Source organism: Pituophis catenifer, unplaced genomic scaffold (assembly GCF_029215685.1).
Source record: "Pituophis catenifer annectens isolate HBS135680 unplaced genomic scaffold, rPitCat1.0.hap2 SCAF_3, whole genome shotgun sequence".
Lineage (NCBI taxonomy): Eukaryota > Metazoa > Chordata > Lepidosauria > Squamata > Colubridae > Pituophis > Pituophis catenifer.
This window is the reverse complement of record NW_027256883.1, coordinates 25,041,446-25,060,847: the sequence shown is the minus strand read 5'-3', so window position 1 is coordinate 25,060,847 and position 19,402 is coordinate 25,041,446. Positions and strand designations below refer to the sequence as shown.

The 19,402-nt window shown below is 33.8% G+C and overlaps 1 protein-coding gene across 20 annotated transcripts in view; it reads left to right on the top strand.

The window, feature by feature from the left end:
• RIMS2 (regulating synaptic membrane exocytosis 2) overlaps positions 1–19,402 on the top strand; it is a 267,667-nt gene that overhangs the window by 135,211 nt on the left and 113,054 nt on the right. For all 20 annotated transcript variants that reach the window (XM_070940384.1, XM_070940381.1, XM_070940380.1 and 17 more), the window contains 5 exons: positions 1,653–1,783; positions 3,814–3,985; positions 4,275–4,428; positions 11,414–11,482; positions 18,239–18,395. In XM_070940384.1, the coding sequence (XP_070796485.1) occupies positions 1,653–1,783; positions 3,814–3,985; positions 4,275–4,428; positions 11,414–11,482; positions 18,239–18,395 (683 nt within the window). The remainder of the gene's footprint in view (positions 1–1,652; positions 1,784–3,813; positions 3,986–4,274; positions 4,429–11,413; positions 11,483–18,238; positions 18,396–19,402) is intronic.

Below are 19,402 nucleotides of genomic sequence, written 5' to 3'. Positions count from 1 at the left end.
TTATAATTTTTTTGTTGGTGATGTTTAGTGTTGATTATATTTGCCTGTTTTATTCAAATACAAATTGTTTGCCCTTTCTCATTAGTTATTCCTTAAAATACTATAGATCAACCAACCTGTAGACTGTATAAGAATGTCATTATGCTTATTTTGCTGCATGCTTTCTTATTTATTTTCTTTTCTTTTGAACATGGAACATTACTCATTTTTATAATATTCGGTGATTTTGAATTTAGACATCATATATGTAATTCAATTCCTAATAAATCCAGATTAGTTGAACAATTAATCCTCCCAAAATAGTCCTTGACAACTATATTACAAGCTACTCACCTGGATGTTATTAAAATCAGGCTATATTTGAGCAGTATATAGCACACTATTTGAATTGAAATTAAGAAGTTAGTATGGCATATTTTGATTGTCTACGAAGACATTCATTGGATCAAAACATTATGGAATTACAACTGTATTATTCATCTGATATTAATGAAAATAACCAGTTACAGGTAGTCCTTGACTTACAATCGGTCACTTAGAGACTGGTTGAAGTTCCGACAGACCTACCTTGTTGGGTACTAACAACCTGGATTTGAAGTTCTGACAGCTGCCCCCTGTTCACGTGATTGCACTTCAGGCACCTGGCACCTGGACTACATTTAGGCCATTTGCAGCATCCTATGGTCATGTGACTACATTTTATGACAGTTTTGCTGAAAACCAGGATTTGCTTCCATTTTTTTTGACAACTGATACCTATAATGAATCCTTGGTAGTCTTGACAACCATGGCGATTTGCTTAACAACTGCTGCAAAAAAGGTCCTAAAGTTGGATCAGTCACATGAGCAATCTGTTTTACAGCCCCATAAATTACAACCATGATAGGCAGGCTTCATTGCAGTCATAACTTGAAGACTATTTGTAATCCAATTAAAAGTGGCATAGCCAGACATAATTATCCTTCTCCATATAATGTAGGAAAGAATCAACTTTATTCAAAAGCATCAGTTATCTTAGTGGAAGGTGATAAACTTCTTTTTCATCCTGCATTTGATTTTAATAATTGTAGATCAGGACATATCTATATGGTCTCTAACTTTAAATTTTTTTCCTATTTTTCTATCTTAGCAGAGATTTGTTGGGTATGCATAATGCTTAGGCTAGAATAACTAATTATTTGTTTATATTTTAAGCTATTCCAAATTTGGGAAATAAAATTTAATATAAAATTTCAGAGAAAAAGAAATCCAGAGCTATGTAAGGGATTAAATAATATTTTCAGTGTGCAGAACAGGATGGTAAAATGGTAACTATATATTTGAAGAAAACATCTGTAAAATCATTTTACAGATAAATGATTGTATTATATAAAGTCCATAGAGTTCACAACCGTATTTCAATGTACAAAACATTTAATATAGTATAATTCCCATTTTGTGCTTTAAATTGAACCTTGACTCAAACTTACCTATAAACTCATTGGCACTTAATTCTGAATAAATATATGCAGGTTTATGCAGCCAGACAGCCAAATTAGAATATTCATTGCAATAATAAAATACAGTGTAGATTAAGTGTTTTATCTTAAATTTACTTATTTTATCTTGTAATTTTCTAGAAAAATTGCCTAATTCATAATTTCTCTTTACAGATAAAGTTGTGGTATGACAAAGTTGGCCATCAATTAATAGTCACAATATTGGGAGCAAAAGATCTTCCTTCAAGAGAAGATGGGAGACCAAGGAATCCCTATGTTAAGATTTACTTTCTTCCTGACAGAAGGTAGTATGAACAAAATTAGTGGATATTGTTACAAATGAATTTTTGTGAATAATATCTAATAGAATGTAACTATATAATACATAATTGTACAAATATATTAAATAATAAAGCATTTTATCAGGAATGATCTGTTAACAATAATGAAGGATTGCCGTATCCCTTATTTAACCGTTTAAGTCAAAAGGAGTGAGTGAATGAATGAGTAAATAAATAAATATATATATAAATCAGACATACTGACGTGCTTCCTCAGATCATTTCTTTACGGATCATGCTTGCAATATAAATGCTTATTGGTGTGGACAGTGACTGGTTGAACAGGTTCCAAGGCATACTGCTTAATTTCCAAAATCAATAATACAACTAGATCTTGAAGTCATCATAGAACACTGTCTTTGACCTGATGGGATGCTTAATGGGAAATCTTGTTGCTTTTATCAACACACTGAAGTTTCCAAAGCAAAGCATGGAGAATCTAGGAGTCTATGGTATTTTTGTCCAAAGTTCAGGACAACTCAAATATAGGTAAAAAACTGTAGAGGGGACTGTAGAAGGAAGGAGGGAGGGAGAAAGGAAGGGCAAAAGGATTTCTATCTCCCATATTTTTTATTTCTTAATAATAGTTATTTTTCATAACCTTTTAATTAATTATTAGAAATCAGTCTTACTGTACTCCAAATGGTCACTGCCAATCTTGTCCTTCTGTTTTTATTTTCACCCTCAAGCCCACAAAATATTACTTAATTAAATTAATATGTAATTCTTTTCTAAGCTTCTCACTCTGTACTGAGTTACAGGTGTTATATTAAATATTTTGAAATCAATTTTAAATAATATTTATTTAACAAAAAGTTTGCTTGATGTTGAAATGTTTGCATAGCAGTTTTTCCTATATTGACATTTCCCAATTTGCTTTAATTGTTGCAATTTTAATCATTTTAATGTTTCCATTTTGAATGTTGAGTTATGTTTTGGATTAGGATTCTTGAAGTAGGGGAGTCTCAAGGGAGGGTAGAAAGTTGGTTTTTTAAATAAATTTTGCTTTAGGTATAATAGTTAAACTCAGACCTTTGAACATTACTAAACATACTAATGCCATTGCTGTCATTTACTATAATATATTATTTAGATTATTTGCCAGACATTATTTTGAAATGAACTCTTTTAATACTTGCATACCTATTTTATAAAATATTTCAGTTTATCAGTCTACTTTTAAATTTTGTATGTATGTGTTTTATTGTTTGGCTGTGCACCGCCCTGAGTCCTTCGGGAGTAGGGCGGTATAGAAATCAAATCAAATAAATAAATAAATAAATAAATAAATATCTACTAAAATCTGTCAAGTCAAATGACAGATTTGCTGATGTTTTATAACTTTCGATTAAAATATTTTTTTTTCGTGGAGTGGAGGTTTTTAGTCAAATGAAAAAGGAAAACAATTCTGCAGAATATAACATCTGATGCCTATTGATCATCTATCAGTCTGTTGGCAATCCATTGTCAGTATTGTTTTGATAGTTTAGTTCAGCTTATTTGGAAATATTCATGTTTTTCTAGCATCTCAACCAGTGTAGTGCATAGTAACTTTTCCATAGTTTTCAGAATATTTGTAGATATTTGTATGAAGTGAGTGAACTTTTTCAGTGCATAGACTGATAACTTGTATACTACTATTGAAGGGGAGTAATTTATGAATATCCCTTATGACGTTTCCTTGACAATAAAATTCCTGTATCTCCTTGAATTTTGGATCAAAATGCAAAATCGATAAAAATAATTAAATGAGAAGGCTTGAACATACTGATTTCATTTACAACATCCTATTTGTACTAATCAGGATTTTCTACAGTTGATATTAAAATAGCAACTACTAATAAAAAATATTGTGGCATAAGTAATTACTTCAGAAGTAAAGCCCAATTTCAGGAATTTTGTAAAAAGAATTGAACTTGTCCTTCCCATTAAAATATATATTTTTTCTATTCTTTGTAATATTAACATCTTTAATATGTACTTCTTAATTGCAGTGATAAAAATAAAAGAAGAACAAAAACAGTAAAAAAAACATTGGAGCCCAAGTGGAACCAAACATTTATTTATTCTCCAGTTCATCGGAGAGAATTTCGAGAGCGAATGTTGGAAATTACTCTTTGGGACCAAGCTCGTGTTCGTGAGGAAGAAAGTGAATTTTTAGGAGAGGTAGTCAATGCTATTTATTGTTTACAAGGAATAAATATTTAATGTTATCTCCATAGGCACAAAGGTACAGTAAATTCTACAATGAACAATACTGCATCACATTGCATTATCCCTTATTGCTGGTAGCCATCTTTTTTATATAGCTTGTAACTATTTTTTGAAGCTGTTCAGTTTCCATTAACTTAAGTAAATATACAAATATCACATAGTACATGTTTTATAAAACAGTTATAGCACAAATGATGTGTTTTATTTGAACAGTTCTTATTTTATTATCTTTTTTTTTTAGATTCTTATTGAATTAGAGACAGCATTGCTGGATGATGAGCCTCATTGGTACAAACTTCAGACTCATGATATGTCGTCATTGCCACTTCCCCATCCTTCCCCATATTTGCCACGCCGACAGCTTCATGGGGATAGCCCTACACGAAGGTTGCAAAGTAGGTTATAGAATACTATTTGTGTTCGTTTCAAATAGACTAATTGAAATGCTTTCTTCTGGAGGGAAAATGTATACAATAATAATATAGTATCTCTTCAGTTTTTATAAAGTAATTTATATATACCGTGTTTCTCCAAAAATAAGGCTGGGTCTTATTTCTTTTTGACCCCCCAAAAAACAGCTAGGCCTTTTTTTGGAGGGTTCTAATTATTGACTCATCTTACGGCGGTGGCACCGACAGTCCTGCCCAGCAGGAGCCCGCTGCTGGCCCACTTCTTCTGCTTGCCGGAAGGCATCTGCAGCCAATAAAAGAGCTCTGGATCGATCTGGAGCTCTGCTATTGGCTGCAGATAACAGATGCCAGCAGACATCTGAAGGCGAAACGGAGGCCAGACCGATGCGTGGAAGTGGCAGCAAGTGGCCGCAGGAGAAGGCGAGGCAGATGTCGGGGTGTGCGAGGCCTGGTAAGTAGGGCAACTCCACCCCCCATCCCCACCCTAGCTTATTTTTTACCTGTGTGCCTCGCCCCACCCCCTGCACCCCGGGGTGTGTGGGGCCTTAATTAGGGCTAATTTTGTAGGTGGCGCTTAATTTGATCACATGCGCTCAAAAATGTGATAGGGCTTCTTTTCAAGGTGGGTCATGCTTTTGGAGAAACATGGTATTGTCCGCCTGTTTGAAAATCAGGAAAAGGTAATGTGGAGAATTCATTGTATATTGAGAAATGTATTTGTTTTCTCTAGTTCCTTTTTGTTGTCTTTCCCATTTATATTGCGGACAGTATTACTTTCTACTATGTAGCTGTCACAATGCAACTGTGGCCTTTATAACAGTTTAGAAATACAGGTAGTCCTCAGTTAATGACGGTAATTTATAACTCCATTGCTAAGTGATGTGGTTGTAAATCACATCACATAATCATTAATGTTGGTTCTTGCGGTTCCAGTTGTGATTGTTCAGTGAATCCCAATCATTAGGTGTGGTGTTACGTAATTGCTATTGTGACTTCCTGCTGGCTTCCCTGTTGACTTTGCTTGTCAGAAATTGGCAGTGAAAGTTACAAATGGTGATCACATGACATTGTGACTACCACCACTTTGAGAATGGCCATAAGTCTCTTTGTTCAACATCATCATCCCTTCAAATAGTGGCTGAACAAATGATTGTTAACTAAGGTACCTGAATTGGAAAAATTAATATTTATAATAAAAAATTATTTGGAGGATTCAGTCATAAATTTTGAAGAAAAAAATCCAAATTGTAATGCATTGATTTAAAAGAAATACTTTAAAAATGATTTTAAAATGATTTTAAAAAATATCTGTAAAATCCATGAATCTAAATCTTATATAAATTTAAACTTCTTTTACTTTATGCTTCCCTTCGCTTCACAAATATATCTAATGTGTCTTCCTTGAAATTGTTAAACTTCATAAACATTCTTCAGAGCTACATGTCAGCATGTGGATAAAAATATGATTATAAATATAACATGTTATGCAGTAGATTTAGAATCCTTTGAGCATCATACCAAGATCGGTTGGATTCCTTGACATTTCCTCCTGGACAGAAAAAAAAATATTAAAAAGTTTTTGCCCCTCTGTTTTATATGCAAGTCTTACAACCCATAGTCACAGTGGAATTAGGCGGTTTATACATCTAATACACAAATCTAAACTTGGTACATTATGAATTATGAAATGCAGTTCATATAGGTGAGCAATGTGAAGAATGGAATATGAGCCCTGTTCTCTAAATCAGACTGTCTCAATCTTTTACGTGGAGGAATCCTTATAGTATTTTAGGCTTCAAGGAACCCCGCATAAAAATTACAAAAAAGATGAAAAGTTCATAATACAAATCACTTCTAACCTACACAATTTACATTTTATAATGTTTACAATAACAGCAAAGCAGTAGGTCTGAGACTGATATGCAACGTGTAAAATTCTCCAACATTTCAAGGACCTAGCATTGTGTGAATCATAATGTTAAAAAAAATGTTTCTCTTTTTGTGTTCAGACATAACCTTCATGCTTCTTTTAATTTTTTGCTTTATTTTGTACAATAAATGGTTTGGGCATGTTAGGCTAATGTGCTTATTTGAATAGATTCCTTATGTAATGTGTAATGTAACAGAACAGTAGTCTAGTCCAATTATTCCAGTAGTGAATAATTAAAGAATGATTCAAATTTTCCATCATAGATTATAGTCGTAGTTTTTAAAATATTCTATAATACGATTGACTTTTAGTGGGAGTGAACCATAGCTTACTGTGTGGTGTGTCAATTAGATAAAACTGTATTTTCCATAAACACTTTGCGTCCATACCAGAGCATGAACAGTTTGAACTGGGTACTAATAAAAGAGAATATTTGTAGCTCAGGGTTGACATGAGGAGTCCTTGGTGCTCTGGGTTGTTTTGCAGATGTTTCATTACCCAAACTAGGTAACGTCATCAGTGCTAGTCATCAACATCACTAGTACTGATGATGTTACCTAGTCTGAATAATGAAATATTTGCCATAAAACAACCCACCTCAGAGAGCACCAAGGACCCCTCAAGTTTGAATTGGGACTTGTCCTCTGGTTTACAGCCAACTCATTTTAAAACTACGGCAGAAGGAATTGGAACACAAATAGCCAATCATGAGAATTAAAGATACCTGATCCTGAATCCAAACCACAATTGGGCATTATATGTGTCTTTTATAAAAAAAATAGAACAATAGTTTTTAATGAACCCTCTAAAGTCTCATGTAGGTGGCAAAAACAAGAAGAAAAGTAACAGTTCAATAAAGAGTCTTTAATACTAGTTCATGATAAATCTGATTCTTGGAAACATTAATAGGAATTTCCCAGGGCTTTTTTTTTTTTTTTTTTTACAGTGAGTTAAGGCAGATTCTCTTTGAAATCCATCAGTTCAGAATTTGGTACCATCACTGCAACTCGTTGGTTGCAATATGCTCTACATGGAGCTGATCTCAAAGTCCATTGGGAAGCTATAGCTGGTAGAAAATGCAGTGGTGCAAGCAGTAAGAGACACTTCTTAGTAAGGCGATTTGTCACCATTAGCTGCACTCTTTTCCAGTTGGCTTCCAGCTGTAATTAAAGGTGCTGGTCATTACCTATAAAGCAGTTAATGGCAGAGAACCTGTTTATCTGAGGGACTGTCCATCTCCCCTTGTTTCTGGTACATTCTGGCAGAGTGGGCGCACTCCAGATCCCTTCCATTAAACATTGCCATTTTACAGGACTGGAGAAGCATGCCTTTTCTGCTGTGGCACCAGGACTTATTTCTGGAACATAATTCCCCTGGATATCAGATTTTCCCAATCCGGCCAGCTATAGTGATACCACTAACTTTTCACAGACATTATTCATAATGCTGAACATGTCTGTACTAATGTGAGAAAAAGAGGAAGTTATTTTGCAATAGGGACAGATGATACACCGGAGAGAAATGCAAGTGTAAAGTTAACAGTATTGCTGAGCACATTGTAAGCCGCCCTGAGTCTTCGGAGAAGGGCGGCATATAAATCAAATTAAAAACAAAACAAAACAAAAAAAAAACAGTAGGGAAATCCTGATAATTAAGTAGGAAACTATGGGAGAAATTAAGGTTATTGAGTCAATCACCAGTTAAGTAATTATGTTGATATTCTATCTTGTGTTTGGCTAGCAAATAGAACTAACAGAATGAAGTTCTCTGTGTTCGAAAATAGCTAAAGCACCCTGATGGTTTTTAGGATCAACAGATCATTATGGAGTAAGTGCCATTGGACATAAATACTATACACACACAAACACACACACACACACACACACACACACACGAATGTATACAAATACATATGTATGCATGTATATGTATATATATATATGTATGTATATATATACATTCTTAAGAACCATAACTTACTGTGTGGTGTGTCAATTAGATAAAACTGTATTTTCCATAAACACTTTGCGTCCATACCAGAGCATGAACAGTTTGAATTGGGTACTAATAAAAGAGAATATTTGTAGCTCAGGGTTGACACGAGGAGTCCTTGGTGCTCTGGGTTGTTTTGCAGATGTTTCATTACCCAAACTAGGTAACGTCATCAGTGCTAGTCATCAACATCACTAGCACTGATGATGTTACCTAGTTTGAGTAATGAAATATTTGCCATAAAACAACCCACCTCAGAGAGCACCAAGGACCCCTCAAGTTTGAATTGGGACTTGTCCTCTGGTTTACAGCCAACTCATTTTAAAACTATATATATATATATATATGTTTTCTTTTCTTTTCGTAGGTTTTATGTGTACTTCTCTTTAGCCAGGTTCTTCCTACGTAAACCAAGATTTTTCTGCAGCCCTAGTTCAGTGAAATCCCAATCCACTAGTTTCTAGGCTTTTTTTCTCTAGCAGCCAGCAAGCCTAGAAACTAGTGGATTGGGATTTCACTGAACTAGGGCTGCAGAAAAATCTTGGTTTACGTAGGAAGAACCTGGCTAAAGAGAAATACATATGTGTATACACACACACACACACACACACACACACACATGATTGCTCTAAAAAGTTCTAAAAAACTAATAATTCATGTCTGCTCTGTCAAATAAAAATAGCGGTTGCACTTAATTATACACAACTTTTCAAATTAAGTACATTTCTGTTACATGTCAAAACCTCATATATTTTTTTCTGATATCACTTCATTTTAAAATTTTCCAGATAAAGGCTCATATTCATATAATCCAGGTAATTTAAAAGCATGCCATTTATCGCTTGTGGTTTTTTTCTAATGCTATTGATGTGCTTCTGCTATTAGTTGTGGTACCAGTTCAGTTGCTTATTTGTTCTTTGGATTCTTATTCTGTTTTTAAAAATTAGACTTTATCCTTGCATTATTTCTAATTGTTCTTGCTAGTGTTATAAACAGTTTGCTAAAAAAAATATAACTGCTTCCTAACTATTCATTCAATGTGTTTCAATATAAAGTTAATATAATATTAATATCTTGATAGTACTTTATGACAATTTGTGTTAAATTTAAAAATTATACTAATATACTAACTTCTTACTTATAATTCCTTACTGATATGACACTATACAGGAGTATTATGGATTGATAGTTTTCTTTATTGATAGTAGTATTAATCATAAAATATATGTGTACATTTGTAAATAATTCTCTTCCAGCTATGTTTTTTTAAACTCAGTAAATAACCAATCTTATTTGTAATAATCATAGCTCTATATTAACTTTTTTTTCTTGATAACTGTTGCAAGGCCATTTGTTTTGAATCAGAAATTTGATTAGAAATGGATTTACTTGAACTTCTGAGATATATTGTATTTAAGTGAAATCAGCAGAACAAGTTAAATCATAGAATTGGATATGATTTCCTAAATCAATTCAGCAAATAAATACATCCAATTTTCTGTTTTACATTAAAGCCTCAAATTAAATCAACCTTCCTTTAAGACCCTAAATGGCTTTGGACCTGGTTTTCTGAAGGACAACCTCTTCTTTCAACTCCTTGGTCATCCAGATTAAATTTCATGTGCTTGCTTCAGCAGAAAGGCAAACATTCATGCAAGCATGGTGTGCAAGATTGTGTATGAAGCTTGAGAAGGTACTAGGGCAGGGGTATCAAATTTAAGGCCCGGGGGCCGGATTTGGCCTACGGGGGGCTTAGATCTGGCCTACGGGGCTGCCCTGGAAACAGCAAAGGACTGTCATGTTGTGCCTCTGCCAGTGAAAATGGAGCTCGGAAGCTGCTTGTGACAAGCTAGAGACTTGATCAGGAACCTGCTGAGGTTGAGAGTAGAAGTCAGAAACAAGAAAGCACAAAATATGGGATCAGGAAGGCAAATGCTGAAGTTGCTTCCAGCAATGAAAGACAGCCACAGTTTAAATCCTCACCCATTGAGCATACGCTGTTGAAGCTTTTCATGCTCAGTATTGGCAATGATGCTTTTTTCTACTTATTAATTTGTATTAATAAAGGTTACCATTGAGAAAGAGAAGTTCTTTCTCTTTTGATTTTTTAGTGTGTTGTTTCACAACCCAAAGAATCAGCACATAATTCTGAGAAAGTACTGAGGATAATTTGAAGAATCAAATATTGCCTTTTCTGTAATTTCTGTTGCTCATATATAAAGATCCCCACTCTTTCATAACAGAAAACAGAGTTGGAAAGGACTTTGGAGATCTTCTAGTCCAATTCCCCCCTCTCCCGTTCGTGAAGAAACCCATTAACCATTCCAGACAAAGGGCTGTCCAATCTCTTCTTAAAAATCTTGCCAAGAAGTTTGTAGGGACTTGTTCAAGGAAGGACAAAAAACTTCAAATGCTAAATTAAGAGGAAATACAATTAGAGTTAACCATAATTGTCAAAGGAAAAACCAATAGACTGTGATAAAAGATAGCAAAGAAAATTTGCATCGTAGATAAAAGGAAGAAAATAAATATATTTGGGTTATTCCTATTTCCTCAATTATGATTGAGCATATATGATCAATCAAAAACATATTTATAAAATATGTTTAGTCATTAACTATATATTTTTTTAAAGTGTGTTCATATCATATTTTTGCAATCCCAATGAGGATTATGTTTTCTGCTTCTGAGCAGTAAAGCTCTCTTACTGTTGATAAGTCAATTATATTTGGTTCGTTGCAAATATTAGGACATCTCTTTTGTACAAGCAGATTAAATGGTAAACCAGAACCTAATATATTTTTTTCTTATGGATCTGGCTTTTTAGGTGTAGCAATTGACTTAGAAGATGTTTTTATTAACTTATTTCAATACATGTTGTGCTAACCAAATTAAAACTTGAAATAGTATTTTTCTCTGTCTACTCACAAAATGAATGTATGCAAAATTAACTATCTCTACTAATATTACTAGTAAAGTTTAATAAACATGTCACTTCTTTACTGTAATAGCTGTTACCAATCTTTAATTATTTGTTTTTTTTTGCAGGATCCAAAAGAATAAGTGATAGTGAAATCTCGGATTATGATTGTGATGATGGAATAGGAGTAGTGTCAGGTAAAAACATTTATCAACTTATTTTTAAGATTCTGAAATATTATTTTTCATGATGAATTCAACAGCTCTTTCTTCCACAGTTGTGTCTGAATGAAAAATTGCCAAGCCTGTTTTAACATAATTTGGTTGCTAATGAAAGATTTCATATTGGTTATTTTATTTATCTGGAAGGAACAACTACATTAGAAAGTAATTCGGCCTGTGGTGTGAATTTCCCTATCTTTGGAAGGGATAGGTGGGCAAGGAGTAGGGCCAGAGTTAAACTCCCTCTTTAGGTCACTGAGTGTTTAGGCAGGTATAGTTGATAGGGGAATTGAATCCCCTAGACATTGGGATAGGTTCTTAGGACTTTTGGGGTATGGGGATATGAATCAGTGCAAGTTTGATATGTATAACCTGACCTTGGAGATGGGAATAATGGATGGGAGTGGAATGGGTGAAGAGTTGAGAGGAAAGGCAGGAACATACCTGCAACCATGTGCAGAGGAAGGCTGGCAGGATTGGGGCATGGTTGCATTTAGGGACATTTTGTCCACTGCTTGAAAACAATCCCATTGTTTAGCCATCAACCTCCACCATTAATTCCTGGTTATGAGCCTTAGTGGCCTTGGTTTCTGGCTGCTATGACTGCTAATTAATACTTCCATATTTCCATACTACCTTTCTTACTCATTTTTATAAGTACAGCTAGCTGCTAGATAAGTATTATTATAATAGTGACAAATGGCTGTCCTATTTTTCTTATTTGTAACATATGTTACATTGATTTCCAAATATGGCAGAAATACATTCAGAGATCTTTAATTAAAATACTTAAAAATCGTTTAGGATAAGGAGTTTTCTCAATATTAATTGGTAGATATTAATCAGCTATAGGGATAGCTATAGGGCTGATGTAAGAATAACTTGGTTTATTGTGCAAAGAAAGCTGCTTAGATGTACTCAGTTGGATTCCAACTGATTTGGTCCCGTTGAGATGCTAGAGCATGGCCTTGTGGAGTGATCTGGCTTGAGTTTGAGTTTGTAACATCTGATGTCATGGGCAGGGTCCTTCAGACTATGAACGTGACCATTTGTTTATTAGATCCAGTTTCCTCTTGCCTGGGAGGTGACCTGGTATTGCGTCCATATGATGGTGTCAGTGTTTTTGACAGAGTGTTTGATCTTTAAAGGAGATAATGGTGCATCCCTTCTTTTAAAAAAAATCAATTGTTGGATTCAATGATTCTGGAATATTTCCTTCCAGGTTCTAATCTTTCCTTTTGGGAGCAGGTAATTGTAAAAGTATTGAGCAATAGCTCCAGAGATCCTGCAGGAAATGGATTATCTGGATTTATTTCAGCCACATTTCAAGCCCGGATACAATACAGAAACAGCTCAATATTCTACCTATCTGGCTACAAAATGGTTTTTGAAGGCCTTGCATTGGTAGCCCATAAACAAAAGCCTTGTAAACAAATCCAAAGACCCAATAGCCCAAAAGACAAAAAACAAACGGAATAATTCAGCATAGTGTGAAAAGACAGCTGATAGCACTGGTCACTCACCCTCCAAATTAATTTGTTAAATTCTTCTGAAATCTGTCAGGGCAAGCAATTAAGTAATGTATTTCACTTTGCCAGAGTTGTGGAGAGCTTGATTGTATCAAATAGATATGCAAGGCAGTCAATGAGAATATTACAGTGAATGACAGAATGCAGTAGCACTCAATCATTTGATATTGGATATAATCCATAATTATAAAACAAAACACAAAAGGCACATTTTTATGCCAGAAATTTTATATTTATTTAAATTTCAGAAAATGCAGGTTTGAGTGAGATCGAAAATCATTACTTGCCTTTTCCACTGAAACAATTTAAAGTTAGATTTATTTATTTATTTATTTATTTATTTATTTATTTATTTATTTATTTAGTCAAGTACATATTAGATAATATATATAAGTATAAGCATGAATTGAATACCTAAAATGAGTACAATTAAAGGGAATATTAGGACAGAGATGGTAGGCATGCTGGTGCTCTTATGCACACCCCTTACAGACCTCTTAGGAATGGGGTGAGGTCAACAGTAGAAGGTTTTAGGTTAAAGTTTTGGGGGTTTTGGGATGAGACCACAGAGTCTGGTAGTGCATTCCAGGCATTAACAACTCTGTTACTGAAGTCATATTTTCTGCAATCAAGTTTGGAGCGGTTCACTTTAAGTTTGTATCTATTGTGTGCTCTTGTATTGTGGTTGAAGCTGAAGTAGTCATTGACAGGTAGGTAGAAAAAATATTAAAACCCTGTAAACAATAGTACATGTAGTAGTACAATATATTGAAATCTTTTATATACATATATACTAATTTTATAATGCTGAGCATGAGCTTGTATTATTTTATTTCATAAAAATCCTGGTTAAGGAGGATAGCATGAAATTTGGGAAACACAATTGAAATGGTAGTTGATTATTTTCTTTCTATCTTGCTGTCATTTGTTGTGTTTTGTTTCTTATTTGTTTAGCATTCATGTTTTCAGTTAAGAACCCTGAACTCAAGCTATGTTCATCCTGTTCTTATATTCTTAATGGATATATTCACTTGATTACATATACTACCTCCTTTCTATTTTTTATTATTTATGACAGATTCTTTTAATTTTATGTTTTCAACTTTTGTTAATCAGACAATTTATTTAAAAGCTGTTTTTGCTGCTCCCCTCCTCCCACAGATGTAAATAAGTCATTGCCTCAAAATAAAAAATGTACAATTTTATATTTTAGTAAAACTGCCCTAGCAACAACTAGAGCTATGGACTGATTAACACTCAGGGGCTGTACTTGCTGCTTTTGCCAAAGATGTAGCACCTCTTTGGTATTAATGCTGGCAATAACATGTATGGTCCTTACTCTATCTTCAGGTGAAACACAGTGATAAGGACTTGATAGTTGCTTTCCTTAATGGCAACTGCAGCTTAAATGGTTGAGCAAGACAATGCCTATTTTATTGTTTGTATTTACATAATCATGGTTATACAGTCTTACTAAAACTTCCGAGAAGCAAATGTAATAAACGTTATGAATAAACATTATTCATAAGAATAATGATTTCTTTATAAGGATCAGGCAATTCAAGAATTCACTATTATAGTATTTCTGACAAGCCACCCAGTCTGTTTAAACACTTCATTGCTGCAAGAGCAATTCGCTTCTTACTAATGTTTCCCTACTACCTATTTTATGAGTACTTGTGAGTACAGTCAGCTGTTGGATAAGTAGCATTATCGTAGTGGCAAACGGCTGTCTTATTTTTTTCTCTTATTTTAATTTGCATTTTCAAAAGTAAAAAATGGGAGGAACTGCATATGTACTTTAAAACAAATTTTAAATACATTTATTTCTAAATATGGGAGATTAGAGAGGAAGGCACTTAGAGCTTTTCTTTAATTAAAATATTTAAAAACCATTGAGGATCAAGAGTTTTCTCAGTATTAATTGGTAGGTATTAACTTTGTAATTTATTTGCTGTATATAACCACCTAATTTGTGTTCTATTTTTATGTGAAACTATCTCATTACGTTTTCAAGAACATTGCCAGGCTACTATTATTTCTTAGTGAGAAAAATATATATTCCACATGTTAAATATTTTCTGGTGGAAACTACATTTACTCCCATAAATCTTGGACAGGACAGCACTATAATGATTAGTGTTTTTAAGCAAAACAGTTATCTTCTCAATGCTAAAATAGACCTTTCTTTTTGTAAATGAAATTTCTACTTATAGAATTCCTGCCTCATGGGCAAATTATTGAAAACAATGATACAATGAACTGTACAATATTAGGTACAATGTACCTAGCAATGTAACCCAACAAGTGTACAATGTTAGGTACAACTATACCAAAGTTCTGCCTTAGGCATAAAACTAGCCCAGTTAGGAGGGCTAGTCATTCTCAGCTCAGCTCACAGAGTTGTTATGGGGAGAATAAAAGCAGGAAGCAGTATTAAGAATGTTCGCTGCCTTGAGTTATTTATAAAACAATAAAGTCAGGGTAAAAATAAAATAAATAAACTGCATGCTTTGTGATCTGCTTAAAATTCCTAGTACTGAAAGGTACTTCCAGGCTACAGTAATTAAATATTTTTCCACATCAACAGCCTTAAGATGTTTCTGCTTCATGTTGTTTGGGGAATTCTGGGGGGTGAAGTCTACACATCTTAAAATTGCTGAGGTTGAGAAACACTAATTTAGGCACACACGATATCTGCAGTTTCTCTTTAGGTTACAAATGACGTAGCAGTTCTGGTTCCTAAGCTCGAGAATCCATGTCCCATTCTGTAGATCAAATAGTTCTTCTTTGCTTAATACCATATGGTGACAATGCATGTTTTTCATGGAGACTGCATGGTTATAATATCTTAATTATTTCTTCCTCTTGCTGCAGTTTGAATTTTGAATGACTGAAATTTAAGGAGAAAAAAAGAAATAGAATCAGATATAATAGCAGTGGTATTAGGGTGAGACATTTTAAAAGTAATAAAATCTGCATACATTCATTTATGCATTTTATTTGTAATTGAATCTTCAAACAGATGTCATTAACCTGCACCATAACAAGCTATGACAAATTATTTTTCCTTTACCTATACGCTTTTAAAAATATTGTAATCAATTATTTCTCATTCAGGAATTATTTTGCAGTGCAAATTGTATTTCTTTTAGCTGTAAGACTGTACACCAAATGCAAATACAGTCCTCCTTCGGTTTCATTTCCTTCTCCCTCCATGCCTCATTTTTTCAAGATTAAATGCTAAATTCCAAAATTTCCCTCAAAATTGATTTTCCAGGTTTGAATCTCATGGCAGGAAAAGAGACTTTGGAGAAGCAACAAGGATCAGAGGAGAGTGTCTTTTGCCATTTTTCTGTTGCAAGTTACCAATAGCTGCAACATCTGTCACCCCACTGATTGTCAGGGTTGATTTGGCTGATTTGGCAAACTTTTAGGCAGGTATCACCTTTTGCCCTTGCTACTCCACATTCGTCCCTCTCGAAGCTGTTCCTATCTGGCAATGGTATAGCTCAAAGTCCAAGAATCTGGGCCATCTTCTACATATAGTATAGTATATAGTATATGTATATACTACATATAGTATATGTTGTTACTACCCTGCAAATAATCGTGGTGATTCTTTTGTTTTAGATTTATTAAGTTACATTTTTCCAGTTTCAGCTTCTTTTATACGTTGTGTCATGATTTTTGATGTCCTCCCTTGTGTTTTTGTAATCTTGCTTGTAATAAAATCAGCAGTTTATATAGGCTCGTTGACAAACTCCCCCAGCTTCCAGGTTTTTAATTAAGATACAGTAGGCTCCGTTAAAGGATTTCCCCTGGGAAGCAATGAAAAGGCATAATGAACACATTATATATAAGTAGCTTGTTCTGAATTAGCATTTTCTAGATGAGGGACAGCTTTATTTAAAATATCATTCCATTTTATATATCATTCATTTTATTAATCTTTATGTTTTTAACTTGCTCAATAAAGATTTTCTCCCTCATGTAATTGAAGAATTTTTGTTTAATTTTGTTGCTTACAACTGTGTACCTATGGAGAAATTATATCAGTAAGAATAAGTAGGGCATTATCTTTTTTTGACACATCCCCAAGGAAGGCTTATACCAGCAGTTAGCCTTTTCTCCCCCACCAAGCTATATCATCTTTAGAAATTACAATGAAAGTTCTGTGATGGCAGGAAATATTCTGTGACATTACATCAGGTAAACTAAGGAAATCAGTTTTTATGAAAGAGATTAAAGTTATTTGGGACCAAGACTACACAAAAATACGTGCTGTAGGATCTATGAATAAGTGTGTCAACTTCGAACTGAACCTGGTAGCATCCATCTTTCTGTTCCTTAGTTCTGTTCCCAGAGAGGGAAGGGGGAAAGGAGGTTGGAATGCATTACTAGATACAACAAAGAGCTTTCTCATGACAACCAAGGTCATCTCTACTGGCAACCAATAAGATTGGGGAAAGAGTGCCTGAAGAGTCCGCCAATTAACTCAATTGGCCAATGTGACCTGTGACACTTGGGGATGGGGTTATTTCCTATTTTAATTATACTGTAATCACGGGAAAAATTTAGATTTGGTTTTCCTTTGAAGCTGTGCTGATATGATGTATTTATTAAAGAAGACCTTTGAGAAGGAGCCAAGTCTCAGAGTTCTGATTTGGTTGGGTTCATTAGTCGGAGCCTCGACACTTAGTAAGAAGAGGGCCCAAGCAAAAGAATATCTGAAAAATAAATAGATATGATTCAGATTTCAGAAAACCTCAAAAAGTTCCCCACAAAAAGAATAAGAAATAAAAGTATGCATTCCATTCGGTGTTAATAAATATTACAACATTCCTTTTGGGGTAAAAATAATTTTGCATGCACAGCTGTCTGTGATGTGACCAAGCATTAGATACTGTATTGTGTGTGCCTCTGCTTTCTATACCTATTTGGGAAAGAAATAAAACAGTAACAGAGACCTATTTCAGTTTTGGGGTTTCCAAAATTATTAGCTGACTGTTGTTGGAAATGAATGGCTTCATTATATGTTTTTTTTTTGGCCCTATTTGACAAAGACTACTTTTGTGAATTTATGTGATTTGATGTGAGCAATTTGAAAAAAATTCTACTGTCTATGCTACTTTTAAAAAAACTCAGAAAAAATAAGTCAGTAAGCCTCTATATTTCTGTCAGCTGTATATTTTTTTTGTAGATTACAGACATAATGGAAGAGATCTTCAAAGTTCAACATTATCAGTGCCAGAACAAGTGATGTCATCCAATCATTGCTCTCGATCAGGCTCTCCTCACCGTAGTGACAGTATAGGAAGAACTAGATCATGGTCTCCCAGTGTTCCTCCATTACAAAGGTAAATTGTAGTTGAAACTTGTAGGGGAAGGCTGGGGTTCAATATAAAATACACCGTGATAAAACATGACTTTATTAAAAAAAAAAAAATGAAAGAGGAAAAATCTTAAAACTAATTGTTTAGTTAAAATAAAAATACTTCGTTTATAATTATTTGTTTTATTAACTTATTCATATTTGTCAGAGTTTAGTTTATTTATTTAGTCATTTATTCAGTTTCTATAGTCACCCAGTTCAGCCAAGTGACTCTGGGCCACTTATAATTCTAAAACTATAAAACTGTAAAATGATAAGGCAGAAAACAGTAAAACAGTAAAAATGTCCACAAAATAAATGATGTATAATAGTAATATATAGCATTAGGGGGTGACATGATAGCAGTGTTCCGATATCTCAGGGGTTGCCACAAAGAAGAGAGAGTCAAACTATTCTCCAAAGCACCTGAGGGTAGAACAAGAAGCAACAGGTGGAAACTAATCAAGGAGAGAAGCAATTTAGAACTAAGGAGAAATTTCCTGACAGTTAGAACAATTAATAAGTGGAACAAGTTGCCTCCAGAAGTTGTAAATGCTCCAACAATGGAAGTTTTTAAGAAGAGATTAGATAACCATTTGTCTGAAGTGGTGTAGGATTTCCTGCCTAAGCAGGGGGTTGGACTAGAAGACCTCTAAGGTCCCTTCCAACTCTGTTTATTCTATTCTATTCTATTCTATTCTATTCTATTCTATTCTATTCTATTCTATTCTATTCTATTCTATTCTATTCTTTAATTATTCATTGATGAATTTATATAATATAAAGAAATTAGATAATGAATATTTACATACACAAAGATCATGTTATAACATAATGAATTTTATGTCCAGTAGCTGATAAATCTCCCATTTGAGTGTATATTCTATTTTTTAAAATTCTGTTTAATATGGAAAGCTGTAAGTATGCAAGAAAATTTTCTGCACACAGACAAGAAACATTGAGGTGAGAAAAGTATACAATGGTCTTGTTAGA